The sequence below is a fragment of the Oryza brachyantha genome, chromosome 7 (genome assembly GCF_000231095.2).
Source record: "Oryza brachyantha chromosome 7, ObraRS2, whole genome shotgun sequence".
NCBI classification, from domain to species: domain Eukaryota; kingdom Viridiplantae; phylum Streptophyta; class Magnoliopsida; order Poales; family Poaceae; genus Oryza; species Oryza brachyantha.
The window spans coordinates 13,895,363-13,920,656 of NC_023169.2; the positions used below are offsets into that span (position 1 = coordinate 13,895,363).

Sequence of the window (25,294 nt, forward strand, 5' to 3'; positions counted from 1 at the left end):
AGTGTCACAATTTTTGATAAGTTTCGACCACTTTTGAAAAATTATGATTGGATTTGATCAAGTTTACTAGTTGATATTTGAATTTGTCAAAAAAAACTATTGAAGTTTCAACCAGAAATTTATTTGGAGCCTCGCCCTTGCGAACCCTTGTTAGTTCAACCCTTTCTTTCAGGTTCAGCATCAAAAGTCTACAGATGCTAAATTTCACACAAAAAAAGGAAGTATATGACTCCAACTATGAGATGGATTTATTCAACAGATGACAGGTTCATACATTGTGAAGACAAAAGATTGTATAATTCTGGGAGCAATTTGATATGGAATGACTTTACACAAGCAGCATGTTCATGTATCTCCAGTTACTCATTCTACATAGCGGAACAGTGCCTTTTGTCATGTACGTCAGTTGCTGTAATGACATGGAAATAATCTGAACATGTTTGCAAGGTTGCTCTACCGAATGAGAGACCAAATACAGCTTGATGGTCAGTGAGGCCAAATGTTACCCCCAAAAAAAAAGTGTGTGTTTTTAATTTTTTTTAAAATGAGTGTGTTATGTGTGGAGCTATGAAACGTTGCAGCTAACTGTGATTCGCCTTGATCAATTCAAGGAGATTGCTATGCAGAACACCGTTGGTAATGAGAATACCGCCATAAGGGTAGATGTCTCTGCGTCCAGTTAGATCAGCTTCAAGATCCAAAGGTTCTCCTCTCCAGTCAGTGATCTGTTAGTTGAACAAATCATAAAAGACGCCATGGTTAATCCTGTCAACATTGGTGAACTTGGTGGACTTAACAAGTGTTTACTGTTTTATATACCTGACCACCAGCCTCCTGCACACAAATTACTCCGACAGTATGATCCCAAGACTGTAGATAGTGGAGAAAAAAAAGAAAGGATTAGTGTTGTTATCAACAAAGAACAGCAGTTTGGTCAGCTTGGACAGAAACTGCAAACGAGATTTCACCTTGAGGCTTTTCGTCCGTGCTTTAAGGACGAAAACTGAGGCTCTCCCATAGGCTACAGTTAGGTACTTGCACAAGCTGCGGAAGATGAACAAGAAAAGTACACACGATCACTCATAACGACCAGTTCATTATCATTTAAGATAGTCACTATCAACCTAGGGCATGTACTTGTGTAGGAAATCTCAGAGTAATATTACAGAAGCACAGTGCAAGAGAAACACAAAAGGATATTTCACATTTTGTATTTTGCTATCACAACAATGGCGAGTAACAAAGAACAGTCACAATAGAGCAATACGTAATTGTGCTAGGATGGGAGGAAATATCCATTACTACAACGTTTACTCATTCATTAGCAGTTTAGCACCACGTTTTAACTAATTGGTAATAACAACATCATATGTAAATAACATATATGTGAAAGGAAGTGCAACGAACCTGCCAGAGAAAACATACGAGGTAAGAAGTTCATTCTCATCTCTAGGTTTTGATTCATCCGTCGTTGAGTTGAAGACAAGAGACAGTGGTATCATATTCCAGGTTTGGTTATCGGAAAGGCAATAGAGCGCCTTGTGTACAACTGAACAAGAATCCACGAAGCATCTGTTCCAAGTAGTCTGTGCCTTAGTGAACTGGCCAAACTCATTAGACAGACGCCTAGTCCAAGTACCACAGCCCACATGAGCAATCATAAGGATCCCACGATCATAACGGGAAGAAATGCTGTCATCTTTTCTGTTGGCTATGTTATCATTGGCCCAATTAGGACATCCCATCACTCCTGCCACTACTTTTCCATTCACCACAAGGGCCAAGCCCACCTTAAGGTTAAAAAAACATATGAGGATAAGATAAAGAACAGTGAACTAAACATTCAAAGATATAAGTATTGAAATTCCTTGAAGAACACTATATTGACAGATCAAAATCATAGGTCAACTATATAATAATAGGCAAATTTGGTGTTCAGAGTTTCAGACATGAAATTTATCCCTGCAAAAAAGTTACAGCAGATTTAGGATGACACCTAAAGACAAAAAGGTGCCTGATACCCCTCCAGAAAGACTACACTAATATTCTTACCCGCAGTTAACAGACAATGACAATACGGTGTTGCATATGCTTTGTTTCAATGAACTTGGACTTTTCCAGGGATCCTCAAGCCACATACGCCAGCGTTCAGTGAACACTGCGAAAGGGTAAAGAGGGGGAGAGCAAATGCTCATAATTTTGATTATGTTTTTAGATGCATTCATGTTAACAACTGGCCAAACTCATAACTTGAAACACACACACACAACTACAGATAATCACTTGAAATAGAACATGCCTGCAGTAAAATGGCAGCCCAGAAATATCCAGCATTTAGGACCCATGCTTGTGAAATGACAAGGAATTCATCATGCATGGGAGTATAGCCCCTCATAGCAGTTTATATGCTTGTGCAATGAATATACGCATGGACATGTAACAATGACTGCATGCCTGCATAGCAGGTATCAATGGAAGATTAATACTATTTGAAGATGAACATTTACAATGGAACTATGGAGAACCATACCACATACAGAGTATCATCCACTTTCGAGAAACCTTGTGTACCATCGATTGGATCAAGTACCTTCAAACCACAGCACCATGTTTATTCAGCAAAGCCAACCTTTGAAGATGTGGATTTATAGTAAACAGAACTTGGAAGCTTACTGCCTACCCAATAAGTAGCCCGATTTGAATCAAAGGATGCAGCATCTTTGCCTCCTTTGTCAATAGCTCTCAACACATCATCATGGGTTAAAGGTGAACCAGTGTTACTCACATTGTCTGCAACAGCACTTGAAATTGACTCGACAAGTACATTGCTACTGTTATCATTAGTATTGGATGACCTTAAAGAAGCTGAATCCTCTTCTGCCACAAGAGGTATAGATGGAAACGATCGCTGGAGCTCTTTCAATAGAAAAAGGTAAAAATTGTCATCCAACAAAAGTGCAAAGTGCATATGAAAGCAGAATGGAGAATTGTTTTGTGAATTACCTAGACTAATAAGGGCTTGTACTCCAAAATCCGCTACTGTGACAAGAGTTTGGTCATTCTTTTCAAAAATCTTTGTCTCACATGAAAGCAGTGATTTCTTAACCTGTCAAGATATACAATTTAACCGGCAAAATGCAGTCAAGGCGTTTCCTTTACTGTGAAATGGGAGACAAACATTTACATTTGTTCCACCATAACCAGATGAATAGATGATAATTCACAAAATTACAAACAAATATAGTACGGCCGTGTATAGCGAAACACATTAAAGAAAACCTCTTGGGCTCTTCCAACTGTATCCATGCTCACTTTGAGTAACCTCGCCAATCCAGGATAGGTAAAATGTATTCATAAGAATAAAAAATCTTGACCCACAAGAATAATTCTGTAGCAATTTGTGTATATTCCACCTCCATTTTAATGTTTTTCTATAAGAATCTACTCCTTCTGGTCAAAAATATTTATCGTTTAGAACAAGATTTGATCAAACTACTAAAATTCCGATGCAATTATTTTTTAAATGTTTAGTTCAATAAATACAAGACAAATAATACAAATAGATTCTCCTCGAAAAGTACTATCATAATACCATAAACATATTAGGTTTTATAAATTTAATTTAATATAAAATTGCTTATTGGAATTTTATTAATTTGACTAAATATTATCCTAAATGACATATTTTTGACTGGAGGGAATACATAGTCTAAACTTGTCAGTTGTAACTAGTATGCTTTGGATTTCCTAAGATACATGTTATAGTTTGCTATGGATATTGAACCGGCTTGACTACAAAAAGATAGGGATAAGGCCAGTTACTTACCGACACTTATTCTAAGCATTTTCTTTTTTTTTTCACTCCATTTTTGGATAGAATTAACTAAATTAGCAGTTACCCGGTGAAGGTGAGGTTTGGATCACATACTTGAAACACACAAGAAAACAGAATCTGTACTATTTTGAGAAGACAAACTCATTGAACTGTCCTACCGAAGCTGGCTGCTACATAAAAAGGTTGTCAGGGTTGTCATTCTAGGTAGGTTTGTTTTCATATAGTGAAAATTCAGGGCAATATACTTCCAATTTGGATTTCCTAAATAAGAATCCCCATTGAAGATTCAGCATTGCAGCCAAACAGAAAACCTAAAAAGTGCCCAATCTGGCAATCACCTCCGGACTCCGCGAACAGATGAAAGGGGGAGGAGGGGATGAGGTCAACTCACGTCCACGCAGAGGCGGCAAGCGCGCTCGACAGCGGCGGCCGCCGCGGCGAGCTCGCGGTGGTGGGGGGCGCACTCGGAAGGGAAGGGGAGCCCGCACGCCTCCCCCGCGGCCACATCCACCTCCACCGACGCCGCCGCCGCCCTATCCGAGAACCACGACACAGCATTAGCCACCGCGAGGCCCCCGCAGCGCCGCCGGTTGCCGGTACTGCCGGAACTCGGAAACACACGCGCGGAGGGTGGTACGTACGGCAAGGCTGGAGGAGAGGGTCACCTTACGCAGACGAGGGAGTGGCGGGGAGCCGGCGGGAGGAGAAGCGGCAGCCGGCGGCGGCGGCGGCGGCCGACGAGGAGGAGGCGGTGCGGCGGGAGCGAGAGGTGGAGGAGCGGCATTCGCGTGTGTGGCGGGAGCGAGCGGCTCCTGCTCGAATACATATAGTATTTCGTAATACGTAATATGGTATTCACCAAATATGGTACGCGGCTCAATACGAGTGTTGCATCTGCATCTATCATTCCAGCCTGAGGATTTTATGCTTTTCTTTAAAGAAATCTAGTGATCTCTTGGGCTATGGCCTGAAATTTTGTAGCCACCCAGAAACTAAATTATCTATATATGCCTCAAAAATAAAACGAGGACAACCAGAGGGTGATTGTTTTATGACATATTTGCAAAGAAAAAATAATTTACGAATAAAACTTTTATATATGTATTATTAAACTTCGATGAAAACACCCTAAACATACTTCAAATTTAAAGTTAAAATTTTAAAATATTTATTTATAAATATAAGCAGAAAAAAATAATGATGTTTTTTAAATAAAACACTAGAGGGGAGAGATTCCCTACCTGAATAACGATTAAAGCCTGAACGGCAAAGATCACGGTCAAAAATAAGGGTGGGTGCTAATATATGTTATATCATATACTACCTCCGTTTCATAATACCTCCGTTTCATAATATAAGATATTTGACTTTTTTTTATAATGTTTGATCATTTGTCTTATTTAAAAAATTATAGAAATATCATTCATTTTGCTTGTGACTTATTTTATTATCGAAAGAACTTTAAGCACGACTTATCATTTTTTATATTTATATTAAATTTTACGAACGGTCAAATGTTACGAAAAAAAATCAAACTTTACGTTATAAAACGGAGGTAGTAACTTATATCCTCGAGACAAAGACAACCACATATTATGATCGATGGCTCATTGCAAGACTTTGTTGACGTGACTTCAACGTCGGCTCTTCACCTCTCCTAACAGACGCATCCGAGCACCATGGATCCTCTTGCGAATGAGATGATGATGTTGCATCTGGTTGGAGAGGCTCCAGTTAATACTGGCAAGTAACTAGACCGCAATAGTGGTGGAGATAGATTGCACATTCGCACTAATCGACCATACAGAAGTCGAATGAAAGCTTCCCTCGTGATTGATCTCAACGAACAAAACACGGGAAAACTCCATCCACTCAAAGCTCTCCTTTTATTTTCATTTACACATCCAAATGATATTTGATCCTCTTTGTTCGCGTGTTTTCATCCTCTGATTTTCACCTAAATTCTTTTTATATTCCTATGATTTTCCTACCATACGCTCTGAACCATCAGAAATAGGCATAGACATGTTGATTACGATGGAATCCTAGATTCTTCTATGTAAGGAAGTGGGAGGACGGCATCTAGTGTGTGGGCCCATCACATATTGCTTGTTTAGTTGGAAAGAGTTTTTACCCAAAAATATCACATCGAATTTTTCGACACATGTAAGAAGCATTAAATATAAATTAAAAGAAAAACTAATTGCACAGTTTGCATGGAAATTGCGAGACAAATATTTTGATCATAATTAGTCCATGATTAGTCATAAGTGCTACAGTAACTAACATGTACTAATGATGGATTAATTAGGCTTAATAAATTTGTCACGTGGTTTTTAGTCGAGTTATAAAATTAGTTTTTTTCATTCATGTCCGAAAACGCTCTTTCAACATCCGACATCCGATCGAACGTTCGATGTGACGCTAAAAAAATTTCGCAGACGGGGCTGAACCAAACTAACAACAAAATGTCAATCCAAACCGCTACCCCTCGTGTTTGTTGTACAGAAGACGACAAAAAGAATCTAGCAGAAATACTGTTTTTAGAGTAAATTGTACCCATGGTACAATAAATAGGCAGCTAGGTGCGATCAAGTATAACAACTAACCAAGTGAGCGCGTTCTAGCAAAAGAATTAGATATTTTTTTTTAAGCAACACTTGACTAGTTAGGTGTTGTTCTGGTCAACGAGTGGTTAATTAACATTTTCACTATGTCAATATGCAATCACACTGATATTGCTTTGCAATCTTGTATTTAATCTATAAGAATTATGTTGCTAATTTAATTTTTACCATTGGTTTTGATTTTTTTCTCCACCTTCTCATACTCAACCGAAATTCATATATATATATATATATATATATATATATATATATATATATATATATATATATATATATATATATATATCCTAGCCCATATTTTCTTTTCAGGGTTGAGTCAAATACAAATACAAAAAACAGATAATATTTTGTACAAATATGGAACGAATACGTGCGAAGATGGATACAAATGATACCGGTTACGGATACTTATTCAGATATCAAATCAAAACAACAACTATATATACATCCCAAATACAACTATATCAGAGTTGTATCATCTAGTAAGAGAAATATAGTAGGATAGCCTAATTGATTTATCACATTACGACCTATTCGGCACCTCTGGCAAGATAACTGAACTCTCTCGTTTTTTTATGTGCATGCTTTCCGAACCGTTAAACGGGGTATTATTTGTAAAAATTTTCTATAAAAAGTTATTTTATAAAATTATATTAATCTATTTTATATTTTTTCAATAATTAATAATTAATTAATCATATACTAATCTACTACTACGTTTTTCGCGCCGGGTAACTAACTCCCTCCCCCAATACTGCCGAACGCGGCCTACATCGGTTAGTAGATATGTGTATATGTACACATGTTGTAGTAACTGATGAGCAAGTGATAGTGAACACCAACTATAAATGAGTAATTGATGTACAAGTGGATTACATCATTATTAGGTTATTATATATAGTGTATATACACACATGTTGTAGTAGTTGATGGGTAAGTGACAGTGAACACCAATTACACAGGTCAAATCAACTGTTTCAATTAATTCTGCTGTGCTACTACCATCGATCACCAGTAAAATGTACCTTAAAATGCATCGTGCATGATGTATGTCACATTCTCGTAGCAAACCAAATTAAGATCGGTCGATCGATGTACAAGTGGATGCATTAATTCACCATGTTGGGTTTCATATATTACAAATCACCATTGCAAGAGTCGTCCACCAACCAGCTCTCCTAAGTAACAGTGGTAATCAACAAAGGATCTCACCCCTCGCTCGCCCGCCAAAACTAAACCGCGCGCGAAGAAGCGCACGCATCGTTTGGATCCCGTCCTGAAACTCGCGCGAAATTAATTAAGTTGTGGCTTAATTTAAGAGGAGGAGAAGGTGTCGATGATGGTGGTGTGGAGCGGGTCGCTGAGGTGGGTGGCCCAGTTGTTGAGCGGGCCCTTGCCGGTGGCGGCGGCCTGCACCGCAAACCCGAGGAAGGCGACCATGGCGAGGCGGGCGTGCTTGATCTCCGCCAGCTGCAGCCTCTCCTTCTTCTCCGGGTCCGACGCCAAGCCGAGCGGGTCGAAGTAGGAGCCTCCCGGGTAGAGCCTCCTCTCCGGGTCGAGCTCCGCGTTGCGCTGGAACTCGATGTAGCCGATCACCAGCACCTCGATCCAGATCAGCGTCGAGATCGAGAACGGCAGCGGCTGCCCCAGGTACGACGACCCATCAACCAGCTCCACCTGCACATCGTCAGTGTCGTCGTCAGCGGCGGCGGCGGCGGCGATGGATATGGCGATGGCGGCGCGGTGTAATAATGTATGGTGTGTACCTTGCCGGCGTCTTGCCAGGTGACGCCGGTGAGCCACTCGACGGTGAGGGCGCCGAGGGTGGCGAGCATGGCCCAGCGGCCGTGGATGAGCTCACACTCGCGGAAGCGCTGGAGGCCGAACACCTCGCTGTAGGGCTGGAACGGGGTGGACTTCACCTCGCCGGTCTCGAACCGGGTGCCGATGATCTCGCCGGCGTTGTTCTTGGCCAGGTTCTGGTCCAGCGAGTCCAGCTCGAACTGCAGGTACTCCGCCGGCTTCCCGAGCCCGAACGGGTCGAACCCGTAGTCCCCGATCATCGACCCGTCCAGGTAGTCCGGCGCCACCGCGCCCGGGAACCACAGCGGCCGGTCCGTCGTCGATGGCGACTTCGCCACCTTCTTCGCCGCCGCCTTCTTCCCGCCGCCGAACCCGAACCTCGCCACGATGCGCCCGTTCTGCGGCGCCGGGTCCGCCAGCCGGGTCCCCAGGAACGTGCTCGCCGCCGCGGCCACCGACGACGCCATGGCTGCTCACGGCCTAGCTTCTCCTCCTCCTCCTCCTCCTTCCCGAGAGTGTGGCCGGAGAAGTGTTTGGGTGGTGGGTGGTGAGGAGCTCGCCATGGGGTACAAATAGGGGGTGCTTATAACAAATTCGCGGTGTTATCTCCGCGTGGCAGATCGGACGGCAGGGAGGGCGCCTGTGATCTATCTGATGGCTCCGATTGGCTCCGCCTTATCCCTGCCTTATCTGTATGGCCCTATGGATGGGGAGCTTGCCACTGGGGCTGGTGACACGTGGAGGGCCGGGATTGGGCGATGGGGCTCTGTAATGCTTTGTGATTTGTGGTCTTCAGGGTGCATCCGTGCATGGGGCCCCAAATATCGGGCGAAATAATCTCTGGCTGTTTTGCAGCTCTGGCACCATTTGGAATTTAAAGTTAGCATTTCAGTCCTAAAATCATAAATGCAGCAATCTAATTATTCTGTAGGAGTGCAAAAGTTTTACAGGAATTTCACATGAAATAGTTCGACTTCTCCAAAATTCCGGTGAAATTCCTCCATGCCGAGCAAGCCCTAAACGAAGTTTAAGATCAAGAGTTCCATTTGCCTATCAATTCAGTAGAACTGTAGTAGAAGGCAAATAGTTTGAAAAGATGCTGGCCTGCAAAAGTAGGGAAGAACAGCCTGTGCCTTTTGAAATTCATGCAGTTGAGATTTAGGAGGGGTACACTTAAATTTCTGTCAGGTTAAAAAGACATGAAAACGGCCTGCTGCTTCAATAAGCTTAAAGTATTCTTACATACGTTTGTCATCATGTAGTTTCTCTATATGAAATTTTCATTTTATCTCTGCTACGTTTTATGGCACATTTTATTTACAACAGAAAATTTTCTCTGGCACTATGATTCCGTGCAGAAATGTCTTCATTGTCATTTCCAGTTCCACCACATATCCGGTGTAGAAAGGTCTTCCAAATAAAGATCTTGCGAGCGATTTCATTTTCATCATTAATTATAACATACAAGTGAACAAGAAGCCCATACGAATGAGCTATACTTTTCATACTGTGAGTAAAAAACTCTTGATATTTTCATCTTGTGACTTGTGTGTAACAATGAACCCCAAATACCTCTCCATATATTGTGAAATACGTGAAGAAAAACGATACATTTCAACACAGAAAAGGAGGAATACAAAAATATCACGCTCAATAGTAAGAGCAATCTGGATCCTTTTGTACGGCAGAATATTAAACCACACGAAGAGCGGCCAAAGATGTCCGTGCAGTGAAAGGTGACCTTGATAGTTTCTCAGCGTGATCCAGATATAAGTGTTAAAATCTGTTATCCACTGTAGCACCCACTCTCCTGATGAAGGTTTGAGTTAATGCCTCATGGAATAGAGGTTCCCGTCAAATTTCGTAACAGCTTCATTCGACTTTGGGGTCTCTGATCTTTCCTCTCTTTTCTTCTTTTCCCTGCCAACAAAGTTAGTGTAACTCGTTGAGACAATCCGTTTAACACAGTAAAACTGGGCAAAATGCAGATGCTAAGAGAAGGCAATCTAAATATTAATTTAAGAGTAAAGTGTACCAACGGTCTCTAAACTTGTGTGCATGTGTCATCTAGATCACTAAACTCTCAAAATGCATTTTTGGGTCCCTGAACTTGCCCGGGGGTATTATATAGGTCCAAACGGACTCCGACCTGCTCCATCCGCTGACGTGGCATGTCACGGTGGCGCCTATGAGAAGGGAGAAAAAAGAATAAGGAGGAGAGAGATACTGACATATGGGTCATACATGGCCCCACCAATACGCAGGCGCCACCGTGGCATGTCACGTTAGCGGATGGAACAGGTCGGAGCCTGTTTGGACCTATATGACACCTCTGGACAAGTTCGGGGACCCAAAAATGCATTTTGAGAGTTTAGGGACCTAGATAACACATGTACACAAGTTTAGGGACCGCTAATGCAGTTCACTCTTAATTTAATAATTTGCTTGGCGTCATTGAAAGAGGATAGGTTTATATAGTAAATGATACGAATCAAGTACTCCCTGTAGTTCCATAATTCTTGTTGTTCTGGACAAGGCTGTAGTCAAACTTCTAAAACTTTGACTATTAATAACTTTCAAATATTTAATATGAAAATACTATAACAACATGTATAGATGAGTCATAAAGATTATTATAATAAAATAAACATTTATTTATTTATTGTATGTATTGAAAATCATAGTAAAAGATATATTTAGAAGTCCATATCGTTGTTCAAAACAACAAGAATGATCAAATTGGAGGGAGTATGAAACTATCAATATCACATTTAGTTGCAAAATAAAATTAGAGACCTCTCACATGCACTAGTAATATCAGTGATTATATACATTAAGGTATGGACAGTTAAGCATCTCCAAGAGATGTCTAAAATTGATGCCTAAAACTGAATTTGGGGAATTGAGCAAGAAAATATATCTCCAACAAGTTACCAAATACATTCCCAATATTTACACATGCCTAAAATTAGCTCACTTGTGTCCTAAATTTGATACAAGAATATATGTTCCTAATACAAGTTATTCATTTTTAAAGTTTTGTTGAAGTGTGTATTTTTTTTGCACAATAATTTTTTAGATGAACCGAATATAAATTTTTAGAAAGTAAAATATTAACATTCTCTTAGAGATGCTCTTAGAACTGGGAAATCTGCAAAAGTGATAGTTGGTTACCTTTCCACATATTCCTTGAGAAGTTCCTTAGCCTGGACTAATTTGGAGAGAATGTTCCGGTAAACATCGAGGTCCCTGTCGACACTTCTTTTATTGATATTTAGAGAAAAGCAAAGCTGTTTAGGAAGCCATTGATAATATTAGTGAGGTAACATCAAAGTGCACATACATTTTGAGTTCATCACGAAGTGACCAACACTGTTTAACGGGTTCGAATGCTATTCTGAAATTAACACTGGAGATGCACAGATTACTTGACTAGTATCCTAGAATTCCTCAGGGAAGCTCTATCTCCAAATGAGTCTGTGCACAGAAAAAAATCTGGCTATGCCCCAAACTAATTTAGAAACCACAACTGACATTGGACCTCCTTAGTGCTATTCTCTACTCTGGCTTATGAAACATCAGAAGCTATAGAAAACATTACAAACTTGATTGTTCACATGCCATAAAGATTAGCATATTTGCTAACCTAACCGTTTGACAAGCAATATTTAGGAGAGAAGTTGTGTATTCAGATGCCACAAGTAAGAGCCAACGGTTTACTAGGGTAGCTAGATTTTGGAGAAACAGAAAATGTCAAATTTTGGTTATAAAATAGGATGGAGCCAAGTCAGAAGCTTAGCAAGTTACTAGTATAGCACTGTAAAAATAGCTAAGAATAACAGTGCATGGATCTAAAGTATCTGCAATTACAAGATATTAGACAGAAGGCACAAACCAACCCCTTTATTCATTTAAGACAATCCTTTTTTTTTTTTTGCAAAAAACCAAAAAAAATTTATAGCGGATATGTTCTTTAAACTATGACTTGGGAAACACAAATAAACAATAATAGAAGGCATAATTTGGAAGGCAAGCAAAAACAAGCAGGAGAGTCACAATCATAATTAATATTGCAATAACAACCTTATCTAGCACGGTTGGCTCTGTTGCATTTGCGAGCTCAAGCAAACGGAACAAGCCAACGGCAAAGAACCGGCTGTAGCTGAAGTTTCCCTTACCCTGGGCCCTTTCTGAAATATCTTTCAGAATGGCCTCTATTTCTCCATCTCTGGAAGAAAACTCAACTAAGGAATTACCATTCTGGGAACGAGCCCACTCTTCCATCTTTTGTGCATCAGCTCTGAGAAAAGAACAGAAAACACTTACTATGATTGCTTGGAACGACACTTTCATTGATTCCAAAACAAATCAGTAACCCAATAACACATTAGCTCTCATTGACGCTGAGAAAGCAGATTAATTGGAGAGCCACAAATAAGCAAAGCAAGAAAGCATAGTTTCAACAGAGGTAAGAAACATAATTTGATAATACCTTATAAGAAGAGGTTATGGTTGGCCTAAGGATTTAATGAGTTGAGGGTAATACATTCATGCCACAAAATTGATAGCTGAGGATTATGTAAAAGATTAACTTGGACCGATTAAGTGCAGGAATCTTATTATGTGTAAGCTATGGTATAAAATAACATAACTGTTTCATGATGATAAAAATTTAACTTTGAACCAATTGTTTGAAGATTCAATGTGGATATGAGAAATCTTATTGAAACTGAAGTAACATGATGATAAAATCACTGGTGTTTAAAGCCAGTTGTAAGTTATGACAGGCACCTGTATTGCTCAGGATCTTCATTTAACGCTGTTATATATGATTTGAAGATGGAGTCCCTGTCCTCATTGCTAGGATACCCTTCCATGAGCTGGTCATAGACGGTCACAAAGCCAAGAGCAAACACAGGATCATACTGATATGTTCTTTTGTATCTCATCAGATGTTGCTGTACCAAAAGTTCTTGTAGAACTGTACTGTAAATGCTTGGGATAGGGCGCTTGTATGACTTGAGAAAATTCATCTTTGTTTCCGCTACAGTGGGTGGTATATCTGCACAATATTGGAATAACTGAAAAAGGCTGCGGCAATAACTTGCTTTAAGATGCTGTATACACGGAGCAAGATGTTATAAGTTACTCCCTCTAGTCAACTTTATTTTGAAGTTGGGAGAACACTGAAATCGGATAACTGTTCTCCCAACGTCAAATAAATTTGAATGGAATGAGTAGTTTCTAACTGTCTGATCATAGCATACTGAAAAATATTTGGATATTCCAGTATCAAATACTTGACAATTGTCAAGTATTTAGCAAATGTTCAACACATTAATAAAGTATCAGGAAAGGGAGCAGAAGCAACAGAACATGCAAAAATTGCGGAACAAAAGGAGGGAAATATATACATGCATCAAATAGTTCACCGAGAAACATTTGGCAGCTTAGTGACAGACGCAACAGAGAAGCAGGAATCATGATCCCAAACAGCTTAATGCTATGAACTATGCAAGGCTAAAATCTAACCTGGGCTTGTGAGGCTTTGGCTAACATGATATGCTTGACATAAATTATACAACTGATAGTCCTACTCTTTGCTAATTGTGGATCAAAATCAGGTAGAGGACTATCCGAAATCACGAATCCGCTACGCTAGTGATGAGAAATTCTGAAAATCTTCAAGTTCACATCTAAAACAGACATAAATTCCCTGCTAGAAAGATCAATCGGGCAACAGAGCCGCATGGATACAGGATACCCAACCACAGATGTTAACTGTTCACCCAAAGCTCACAGTTCAGTTCTTCCTCCAAACATAGGCCAGGTTGGGCTGTAGTCCACGCCACTCTCTGCCCTCAGCACAACTAGTGGATCCGCCACTTGCAAGCTTACATCCCCAAGAAGAAGCAGGATCCAGATTTGCTAATAAAACCCACGAAAACAGAAGCTCTGGTCTTCTGTTGCAATCTACGCACTACGTGTTCAGCACCGACGCCACAAGCACCAGTGTGTGTGTGTGAGAGAGAGACGGAGACAGAGAGCACGAGCAAGCTCACCACCCGCCGTGGCGACGCAGCGCACCACCGAGCGCGAGCCCCGCCGGGCCCTCACGCTGAGCACGACGGCGCCGGAGACGGCCACCGCCGCCGTCGACGGCCTGCAGTCGGCGGCGCGGCGCAGTGCCGCGAAGGGAAGCGACGATACGGCCGCCATGGGGGGCAGGCTCCTCCGCCACCTACTCGCTGCTCCTTCGCCGGATGCGGGCGCGGCGGCGCCGGCGAGGGGGCAAAACCGTAAATTCTGGCAAAAGGCGCGTTGCGCGTGAGGGAAAGGCTACGAGATGGCCTGGGCAGCTCGGCTGGCCTCGCGGAGGGATGGGATCTTTCTTATCCAGTAGGCCTGACGCAGGTTTCTCGACCACTACGGCCTCGCCACGTGTCGCCGTCACGCTTTCGAGCGTGGAAAATTTTCTTTAATTTTTGAACTAGTTTTTACAACACTGGTTCCAAAATTTTACCAATTTTAGAATTTACGCTGTATAACAATATAAGTATTTCTACCCTGATTGTTAGGGGTGTTTGGTTTTCTATAGAAAATACCAAACATCATATTAGAAATAAAAAATAAATTATGAATAAATCTTTTATATATGGTGTATTTTAGTGATCTAATAAGCTAGATTGAAAAAAAACTCAAAAATTAACTCTAAATTTAGAGTTAAAAATTTAAATTTTGGATGTTATTATTTTAATAATGCCGTAGCCAAACATGTACATGAAAAGTGAAATCTAATGAATTTAAAATTTAACTACTGAAACGACTAAAAGAAATATTTTAATCCAATCCTATCATTTACTAAACAATATAGAAATGTTTGCATTTTGAACTGAAGGGAAGAGCACTTTTTTGTGAATTTTTATGGGCGTGAGAGGTTGGATTTGCTTGCGGGTTTGTGGTTTGGACTCTTGAAGCAGTGTTTTGATGGTTTAGTTTAGGACTTTTAGCGGCTTAATGCCGAAGAAGTGTTTGGTGTCTTGCTACCTGTCAGTGGTGTGTACGCAACAGAAGTGTTTGATGGTAGGACTGTTTCCGAAGTATTTGTCCGCTTGTTTGATTGATTTTATTATTATCTGTTTGACGAAAGTAAAACAGACTAAACGTTCATCGATATCGTAGATGACGCCGTTAACTTCTTGCTACATGTTTAAGAATTTATTTTATTCAAAAATTTTGTATAAATACGTGAAAGTGTAAGTTATGATTAAAATATATTTAATAATAAATCCAATCACGATAAAATAATTAATAATCACATAAGTTTTTGGATATGATTAACAATCAAACTTATGTAAAAAATCAACAGTGTCGTCTATTAAAATACGAAGGAAATATCAAAGTTTTGAATCTACAGTGAACTTAAACTGCTGATGTATACTAAACTGGGTCACGTAAGAAAGAAAACTAATCTTTATATCCTAGCTACAAATATTGGGAGAGTGAGTGTTGTTCATAAGAAGTGACAACACGCGCATAATTTAATGGTGGTGGGAGAATTTAAAAATACAAATTACATAGTGGACCATATTTTCCTATTTTGTATCATGATTTCATCTTGAACTACCAATAAGTGCTTTCACTCTAGCTTAGATTTTGTTAGCAAAATGCTACATTTTGAAGTAGCGCATAGCTCCAGCAAAGAAGCATGAGCCTTGGATAGTCTCAAGCTTGGAGTTAATGAGTCAGAGCTCGAGCACCCTAGATATGCCTCTGATGTAAGATCAACTTGACCTCAAGATTAAATATGACGCATCTAGGAGTACATCTTTAGCAAATCAGGGCCAACAGTGGTAGATCTTGAGTGTGGGGCTAGTGGCAACAAAGCTTGAGCTCAAGCACAGGGTTGTACTGGACAGAGATGAACATTAAGGTCCTTCACAACTGTCATGCCTCCTTGGAGTAAATGAGTTAGTGCTCGAGCAGTCCATATATGTCTTTGATGGAGGATTTAAGTATGGCACATGTGGAAAGTAGATCTTGACAAAAATAGGGTCATCATTGGTAGATATTGAGTGTGAGACTAGTGCTGGCAAAGCTTGAGCTCAAGGAACAGGTTGTGCTGTGTAGAGGTAAACCTCGAGCTCGACATTCACACTCGTCACTCCTCCTTGTAGTCAAAAAGTTAGCGTTAAAGCAACATAGATCTGCCTTTGATGGAAACCTTGCCCTTAATATAAAGTATGGTTCCTGTGGGAGTAGACATTGAGCAAATCAGGGCCAAAGGTGGTAGATCATATGTTGAGCATGGGGCTAGTGGTGTCAAAGCATAAGCTCAGGCACAGAGTTACTCTAGACAGAGGTGCACCTCGAACTCGACTTTCACACATATTGTGTTACCCTGGACTCAAGCTTGACCTCGATCTCCACCAATTTGAACTCTTCTTCACCCCCACTCCTTGACTTGATCAGTTTACCTCGATCTCCACTAGTGTCATTACTAGGCACAATCTCCTCTTTGCTAGCATCTCCTTGAGCTCAAGCTCCCTAGTGCCTTGACGTATCAGCTCGACCTCTAGCTACTCAACCCTATGATTAAGGCCATTGGCGCTTCTTTTTCTTTTATCCCAAGCCCTACTGATAGGCGGGCTACTAGTCCAAGGTGTAACTTTTTACTAATAAATTTTGGGCTGAAGTATAGGTAGGGGTAGTCTGAGTTAAAACAATGGTATATCAGATAGCCCAATATACAGTTTAATATGTACATGTAGTTGTTAAGGGCCATTGAGATGACGATAGTTCATATTAATTTTCTTCATTGCAGACTGACAGGAAACTAGGCACAATCTGTCCCAATAGGTAGACTCGAACTGTGCCAAGTGTGGAAATACACATTTTGTTCAATTTGTTTTTTTATAACTTGCAAATTATGTTTCTTTCTTGTAAATTAAAGAGGCAAAATAAGAACAGATTTATGTGCATGTACACATGTTCTCTTTTTTTTCTTGCTTTTCTTCTTGTTTCGAAGCCTCATTTCTTTTTTTTTCTCACAGATTGCCTTAAATTAAATGAAATTAAACCGCGCGGCCTCTAGCATGTCTGAGGATTCCAACAAGCAACTGTTTTGACTTTTCATTTTGTCATAATTTTGACGATAGAGCAAGCTTGCATAAGAAGGGGAGTTACATATTTGCAAATGAAAAATAATCTCCGAATAAGCTTTTGTATGTATGTTCTTAGTTATCTTAAGAGTTTTTTTACCATTCTTGAAAAAGTATCTCAAGGTACCACCATTTTCAGTGTAAAAAGTGTGGTACCTTGAGGTAGATTGTATCTTGAGATATCAAAAATTTGTACTAAAATTCTTGGTACCTTAAGGTACTTTTTAAGTATGATAAAAAAAAACCCTTATCTTAAAGTCAAGACTGAAAATTAAATAGAGTAAAAAAAATCCAAAATCTACTTAAAAAATTTAAATTTTGGCTTACAAGCACAAGTAGAAACGAAAAGATGAGGTTGAAGCTCCTATGGCAGAACCAGACAACAATTATTTGGTGGAATGGTGGTCCCTTCCTATGATTGTTGCTACTGCTTCCCTTTGGAGATGAACTGCACATAGAATGTGGGCACACAACTTCGAGTGATCTTATAATCCTATGTGGATGGTAGTCCAAAGATGCATGACTTAGTACAGTACAGATACATAGGTCCACTTCAGTATGTGGTTTTCCTTTGAGGATCATGATATCAAACTCTTCTGTACATTTTCTACCATGATATCAGGCTACCATGATCAAGGATTTAATTAATGATGCAGCTAATAGTCTATCACCACTTCACAAGTTCGTCAAGAGCCAAGTTTAGGGCTTGTTCACTTTAATATCATTTGTGCCAAAATTTAGTAAAGCAACAAGCTAATTAAACATATTAATACCAACACAACCCCACCAAATTTTGATAATTAAAAAACCTTTGACTACTAAAAGTTCTATCAAAATTTAGGAAGGTCTCAAACTAAACACTACCCAACCTTATCAACATTGGGTAAGACCAAAATTTGGAACAATCAAAGGTTGGTCAATTTTTTTTTGGCAAATGAAGTGAATAAGTGATGGAGAACCCTAAGTTACTGCAAGTAATAATGGCAATGGTAAATTTTACAAATTATCATAAATGAGACTGATATTTTCTTTTTAAGAATTGAACTGCAATAGTTGGTCTGGTACTTTGACAAATGGGCCTTGCTAATGCTCTTCGTCCTCACCACCACCAACCACGGTGGCCGATGACTGTCTCGCTGACATATCCTATCCATTGTCTTCCATGTAGGGATGATTGTGGGTCGATCAGCGGGTATTTTAGGGTAGATTTTAGTTTAACTAAATGAACTAAATTTTATTTTTTTGGTTTTATTAAACTAGAGTTGATCCGGAGCAGGATTGTGGTCACAGTGGATGCTGACCTGGGCAATATATCCAAAACCGGAAGCAAGCAAGGTGAAGCTAAGGCTTTGGTTGATTTAATTTGTTATGTTTTTCTTCCACCACCTTTCATCAAGTACACACCACAACTTTGCAAGCCACACGATGTTGTGCTCTTCGCTTTAGATTACGAGCTGCTACAAGATAGAGATGGCAGTGATATGATAGAGGTGAGAGCGAATGTACACTCAAGGCATTTACAATGCAATGGCTAGGAGAATGGTATCTATAGAATTAAGTGAATTGTCATATAGAATAAAAGATGATGTGACTAGAGAGTAAATGAAGAAATAAATGAAACTAGGTATAATTTCCATATTACTTTCAAAAAATGGTAGCAATGTAGTATTAAATTTAGATATGAATTAATTGTGTTTGTATTAGTTTCTACGTAGAAGATATAGAAATTACTAATAATATCTTGTATTATAAAAGCCCTTAGTAATAACAGTAAGGGGTGTTTAATTATTTCTCACCTGCTACTCATTTAAGGATTTGTCACTCTCCGTGTCTATGGCATGTTGGTTCAGGACCTCTATGAGTGGCAAATCCTTGAATATCTCACAGTAAGATCATTCATAATGCAATGAATAGGATGGTATCAATATAAATTAAATGAGTTAACACATATGATAAAAGATAATGTGACAAGTGAGTAAATTAAGAAACAAGTGAGTATACACAACATCCAAGACATAATGAGATATGAGTAATATTAAATTCAAATATGAGTTAGTAGTGTTTACATTGTAATAATAATGTCTAGTACTAGTTTTTCATGACAACATAAGGATACATAAAGTATGACTAGTGCATTTTATTAGGATTACTCTAATTAACTTAAAAAATTAGAGACAGGGAGATCGATCTTGCATTTGAATTCTTTCTTGTAAATTGTGGGCAAGGCAGTGTAGGGACATAATTAATTGTTAAGTTGCATGTTACTTTTAGTTCATGATGTTCAAGTCAGTGTTACGAGTTGGTTCCTCCTCGTTTTTGATGAGTACGTCTTACAAATCTCTACTTTTGTCTTTTGCAAAAGAATATTGGTATATGATTCTTTTAAATATTAAATAAAACATCTTTTAAAGTTTCTAATAGTTACTATTAATAACTTGCCAAGCTCAGGTCCAAACTCACATTTAAAAGGTGCCTAGTTGCTTCCTGCTTTTTGAAAGCTGATTTAGTTTGGTTTGGAAGTCATTCTTTCAGCCTCTCCGAGAAAGCATGTTCCTTCCTTTTTCTCCTTTTGTAGGTCTGCAGGACCCATACACTCCTAAAAATTTAGGGGATCCTAAAGTTTTTTTTAATCCAAACACATACATTACTTGTATTTAGAACTTGCTCACTGTTTCTTCTATAAGAAGTGTTCGTCTTTCTTCTCTACTAGTATGGTTGAAATAAGTTTATTTTCTATGGCTTCTATAAGTGTTCAATAACGATCATGATCACATCAAAGAAACATAACTCATAATGGTGATGTCAATGTATGCTACAGACATTTAGTATTCTATTTTTCCACCTACTAAGGACACGTACAAAGGCGTTTATTAGTTGACTCTACTAATCGTTACACAAATAAATTTGGTGATGTGGAAGAAAGAGAGGGAAGAAGCGAGAAAAGTCATTGTTATGCATGACAACGGTTTAAAGTCAACTCTTATTATTTATTAAAGGAGACTTTGTTGCATGAAGGTGGATAAAAAATTGTGTAAAAAATTGCTACATTAATGAAGAAACCATACCCGACTCTATATTTACACGTACTATTATAAAAAAATTTTTGTTGCTGACGTGGATCAGATAAGAGTCTATAGTGGGCTCTACCTTTAAAGATGCCATAAGAAAACCAAATCATTGCACCAGGATGAATTTTCTTCCCGAAGTTCGCCGTACCTCCACCACAGTTTGTGAGCTTCCTTGGTCTATCCATATTATGTTCTCCACACGTAGCTCCAGCAATTGTTAACCGCATACAATTCATACTTGTTTCATAGCATGGTATAGCTAGATAGGGTCAAGTTAGATCGATTGCTTTCTCCTTTTATGTGGATGAAGGACCATTGGTTACAACATGAATCAGGCAAAGAGCGGTGACGATGGAGACATATCCCAACAAATTGCAAAATACCTAATACTAAGTAGATTTTTTTAATAGATACATGAATTGTTGGTACTATATCTAGGTGAATAGAGATTTAGTACATGACCTTCAAAACGAAGTTAGAGAATAAGGGGTAAACACCTCGTCACCTTGCGCTCACAAGGGAATTAGATAGGCATAATTCTCAAAAGTTATTTTGCTCCACATAGTTTCCATAGGCTGGTTTCTTTCGTGATCTTTGACACTATATGCTTGTCACGCCCAGAAATTCTTCACACGAATTTCTGAACTTAATTATGTATTAAATCCCTGTCCAGGACCAGCCAGGGTACACAAAAAGACAATGTTGATTACATAACTATCGTTCTTAGAAACAACTGAAAATTACGGTTATTCTAGCGGAAATGCAGCGGAAAGAAAAAGGTAGACTAGCTCCAGCGGGTACGGCTCCAGTCCACAGGCAAAGCTTCGACGACGGAACAGCTTACTCCTGAGAGACGCCTTCATCGGACTCAACTTCTAGCTCTGGGGTGGGAAAGTTAAGCAAGGCTGAGTACAAAACACCGTACTCAACAAGTAACACGAACAAGGGGGAAATAAATGATGCATAGGGATTAACAAGGACAGGCTAGAGTTAGTTGCAATAAAGCAGCAGTTAAACAAATAACAGAGATTAAAAAGAATAAAGGTAATTGAATACAGTAAAGCATAAGTAAATAGCAGTTGTAAAATACCACAACACTGTCCAACGTTACACCACGTTGCGACAGGCCCAACCACTACTCAACGTTACACCACGTTGCAGTAGTCCCGAGTGAAAAACCAATTACTCAAGTTATTAAAGGTTCACTAATCACAGTGAGGCTGGGAGCTCGCCCGTAACCGTGGGCACGGCTATTCGAATAGTTTATACTCTGATCAGAGGTGTACTACTGTACCCACAAGACACGACTCCACTACACTTGAACGTGCGCCGACATACCACCATGGTATACTGGAAAGGAGACCGTGATAGGACCCGTTACACAACCCACCCTATTTAATCGTACCACACTTCAGGTTTCATCCCCTCCTTTACACCAAGTCGGGCAGTCCCCTCTTATGCCTTGGTAGATCCAGAAGCAGCAGAGGCTTTCGTTACACCACGATTGCCCGTCCATACTCCATCATGCCTACCCTTGCCTCGGTACGTCAAATAGTTCGAAGTCATGCTTCAAATCCCACCTTACCCATTTCGGCATGTGGTTAGCACTTAATTACTTCCAGGGTTTCCCGTGAACCGGTCCTTAATTGCTATGGGTGCGACTCTCAAAACCATGCACCCACAGCCCACCATTATCAATATTTTAGTTGACATTAACCCGAACCGGGTAATGAACCAATATCTCAGCTATTCAGAACTAAGCATGATTAAATGTGATCCCATGAGCTATTTGTTCTAAGCACGGCTAAGCATTAACCTAAGCCTAACCCTAATCAAGTTACCCCTGGTCCATCAATGAATAAAGTTGGATAAACAACGGCATAATAATAAGGTTTACCCGAAGAAAATAAATACAATAGATACTTTAATCAAAACAATGCATATTTGAATACATAAAGTGGGAATTTGCAATAATGGGTTCAATATGATCAAAGATGAGTGTCACATGCCTTGCTTTGGCCCCTGGGGAACTTCGGCGACGATCTCGAATTAAACCGACTCTTCGGCGGGGTCCGAATCTAAGCGACAAAGCACAAAAGTAAATAAAACAGGCACAAACTCTACTGAAATAGCAAAAGAAAGTATTTTTAATGGAATCTTGACAATTTTATGAATTTAATAAAATTTGAATGGACCTAAACGGAGACTAGATGAATTACTTATGAATTTTAGAAGTTTTCTGGGTTTTTTAGCTAAACAGAAAAGTCCTAAATCAATTATTGCGCAATTAATGGGGCTGCTGACGTCAACGAGGAGAGAGGAGGCGCTGACGGGTGTGGTCCACTTGTCGGCGGGAGAGAGGGGAGAGGAGAGACTGACAGCTGGGTTCCACGGGAGGAGAGAGAGGAGAGAGGCGCGGGGTGATTGACGGGTGGGCCCCCTCGGTCAGCGAGAGGGGAACAGAGAGGGAGGAGAGAGCGCGGCCGGCAGCAGGGGCAACGCGGACGACAGCGCACGGCACAGCGACGACGGCGCGACGGCGACCGGCGACGGCGCGCGGCGGACAACCGAGACGGCGGCGCACGCGGCGCAGCCGAGCAAGGCGGCGGCAGCGGACTGGCGCGATGACGACGACCAGGCGGCGAGCGTGGACGCGGACGGGCGCGGGTGGCGGCGGCTTGACAACGGCCTCGCGAAGGCGACGACGACCGCAGCGGGCGACGGCGAGGACGTGGTCCGCACCTGTCCGGTGACGGCGTGCGGCTCGGCGGCGGTCGGCCGGGAAGGGAGAGAGAGAGGGGAGGTGAAGGGAGACGCTCACCGGCGGCGGCGACCGTGCGGACGAGTTGGCGAGATCGAGACGGAGGTGGCGACGCGGGTAGGAGCGGAAGCTCGGCGGTGGCGGCGGAGATCGGTTGGCGACGGCGAGGAGGCCGGACGCGGCGGCGACCGGGCGGCGAAGGAGTGCGCGGCGCTGGGGAGGCTCCCTGGCGGCGACGAGGGCGGCAGCAAGTCGGCGACAGCGAGGCGGAGGCGGTGACGCAGCTGGACGACGACGACCGGCGGCCAGCGGCGAGATCAACCGGCGGCGGCGAACGACGACAGCGCGGCGGCGACTCGGGCGGAGGCGGAAAGTGGGCGACGGCGCGCAGCGGCTCGGGATTTATAGGGTGGCGGCGCCGGCTAGGGCGGGGCGGAGGTTGGAGACCGAGTCGGGCGCGACGCGGTCTCGGCGGCGGCGGTTGCGGCGGCGGCGGTTGCGGCGGCGGCGCGGACTCGGACTCGGCGCGACGCGGGCTGGCGCGGAGGCGGGGTTTCGGTCGCTGAAAAGTAGGCCCCACCTGTCAGTGGCGCGAGGGAGGAGGGAGGCGGCGCGGACTCGCGGGCGAGTGCGGCGCGGCGAGCTGGGCCGGGGCAGCGGCCTAGGCGGAGCGCGCGCGGAGAGGGGGAGGCCGGGGCCGGTCGGCTGGGCCGGCCGAGGGGAAGTGGGCCGGCTCGGCTGGGCCGGCCCGGGAAGGAAAAGAGAGAAAGAAAAAAGGGAAAAAGAAAAAGGAGGGAGGAAAATTGGACTACGACCCAATTTGAGAAGGAAGGGAAAAAGAAAGGAAAAAAAAAGAGGGAAAAAGGAAAACTCCACTTGTGCCGAGTTTTAAATTAATTTGTTTGGCTAAATTTTATACTTCTGCAATTTGAATTTAAATCCAGTTAGTCGATTTGCGAGCCTCGATTTAATTGAATTAATTCCTTTTAGAGGGATTCTTCATGAGTTAATTAAGCCAATTGTTATTTACGGATTTCTTTTTACGATTTTAGGCTTAGGACAAAACTCCGGGTGTGACAATGCTCCTCACTCGTCTACTTATTTTTAAATACCATTCTATTTGTTTCGTACCCGACTTCCTAAGAGACCAAAATTAGAAGAGTCTTCATCCATTTTACTTGTGCTTCTCGTGTTTCCTTGAGCTTTTCTCCACCAGTCTAGGAGTGAGTCATGCACTTTGTAATCTACATATCCATAGTGCAATCTTTGTGCCACTTCTTTCCAAATGGATTGGAACACATGCCAATCCTCGCAAAATTGTTTGGTTGATTACAGTTTTCTAAAGCACAGTCGAGTCTATCCTAGGTCCAATTTCTATTTTGAGTATTTTATCCATCTCATAATATTAAAACCCGGTATTGAATATTACATAATCAAGCACTAGTAATATTATGAGATGGAGGTAGTAGTAGCCAAGGAAAGAACTTGAATTTTGAGGGAACCACGATTTCCAAATGAGTTTTGCTTGGGATGATTGTATTTTCCTAGCAAACTAAGCGAGATATTTAACGATATGTTAAATGTGTACTATATTGTCCATGTGGTCATCAACTTCCAAATGATTGTTGTCTGTTTAGTTAGCTTAAGTAGAAAAGTAGGTTTAGACTTGATCAATTTACATTTTTGATGAATATACGTAACTCAAAGTGTAATTAATCCATACATAGTAGAGAGGATTAACCCTTATAATTCTAGACTCATGAAATGCATAAACCCAAATTCCAACTTAGTGCAACTTTAAGAACCCACGCGTCATCCACTTGTTCCATTTCAATAAATGTTTTCCTATTATATTTTTAGGTATTGGTGTGCCCTACATATCGTATTGACCAAGAAAGCTAAATCACCGTAGAGAAAAGTGGTGCTCTAGCACTGTCTACGTGCCATACATACTACACACGCTAGGTATGGACAACGATTTTCATATTTTCTCGTCATGTAAAAATATTTCTACCCTAGCAAAAAAAAAAGGATTTATC

At 41.1% G+C, this 25,294-nt stretch overlaps 3 protein-coding genes across 3 annotated transcripts; all 3 read right to left on the minus strand.

The window, feature by feature from the left end:
- Positions 1-222: 222 nt before the first annotated feature.
- Positions 223-4,669, minus strand: LOC102699878 (putative PAP-specific phosphatase, mitochondrial). The gene is made up of 9 exons (XM_040525812.1): positions 4,501-4,669; positions 4,227-4,368; positions 3,004-3,106; positions 2,681-2,916; positions 2,531-2,590; positions 1,408-1,790; positions 969-1,044; positions 820-870; positions 223-725 (listed from the first exon to the last, which is right to left on the minus strand). The coding sequence occupies exons 1-9, from the start codon at positions 4,659-4,661 to the stop codon at positions 582-584; spliced, it is 1,356 nt and encodes a 451-aa protein (XP_040381746.1). The 5' UTR covers positions 4,662-4,669; the 3' UTR covers positions 223-581.
- A 2,815-nt stretch (positions 4,670-7,484) lies between these two features.
- LOC102700159 (chlorophyll a-b binding protein CP29.1, chloroplastic-like) lies at positions 7,485-8,817 on the minus strand. The gene is made up of 2 exons (XM_006657766.2): positions 8,229-8,817; positions 7,485-8,139 (listed from the first exon to the last, which is right to left on the minus strand). The coding sequence occupies exons 1-2, from the start codon at positions 8,730-8,732 to the stop codon at positions 7,777-7,779; spliced, it is 867 nt and encodes a 288-aa protein (XP_006657829.1). The 5' UTR covers positions 8,733-8,817; the 3' UTR covers positions 7,485-7,776.
- Positions 8,818-9,733: 916 nt separating this feature from the next.
- Positions 9,734-14,629, minus strand: LOC102700443 (protein THYLAKOID FORMATION1, chloroplastic). Its single transcript, XM_006657767.3, has 5 exons — positions 14,328-14,629; positions 13,057-13,327; positions 12,349-12,565; positions 11,440-11,555; positions 9,734-10,185 (listed from the first exon to the last, which is right to left on the minus strand). The coding sequence occupies exons 1-5, from the start codon at positions 14,482-14,484 to the stop codon at positions 10,092-10,094; spliced, it is 855 nt and encodes a 284-aa protein (XP_006657830.1). The 5' UTR covers positions 14,485-14,629; the 3' UTR covers positions 9,734-10,091.
- Between the last annotated feature and the right edge of the window lie 10,665 nt (positions 14,630-25,294).

Coding starts and splice junctions, on each gene's coding strand:
- LOC102699878 (XM_040525812.1), bottom strand. CDS start 4,661: ATGTATTCGAGCAGGAGCCGCTCGCTCCCGCCACACACGCGAATGCCG. Junction 3,107..4,226: donor CTTGCCGCCTCTGCGTGGAC/GTGAGTTGACCT, acceptor ATATCTTGACAG/GTTAAGAAATCACTGCTTTC. Junction 726..819: donor TGCAGGAGGCTGGTGGTCAG/GTATATAAAACA, acceptor TTCAACTAACAG/ATCACTGACTGGAGAGGAGA.
- LOC102700159 (XM_006657766.2), bottom strand. CDS start 8,732: ATGGCGTCGTCGGTGGCCGCGGCGGCGAGCACGTTCCTGGGGACCCGG. Junction 8,140..8,228: donor CCTGGCAAGACGCCGGCAAG/GTACACACCATA, acceptor GACGATGTGCAG/GTGGAGCTGGTTGATGGGTC.
- LOC102700443 (XM_006657767.3), bottom strand. CDS start 14,484: ATGGCGGCCGTATCGTCGCTTCCCTTCGCGGCACTGCGCCGCGCCGCC. Junction 12,566..13,056: donor GAAGATCCTGAGCAATACAG/GTGCCTGTCATA, acceptor TTCTTTTCTCAG/AGCTGATGCACAAAAGATGG. Junction 11,556..12,348: donor AGCCAACCGTGCTAGATAAG/GTTGTTATTGCA, acceptor CTTCCTAAACAG/CTTTGCTTTTCTCTAAATAT.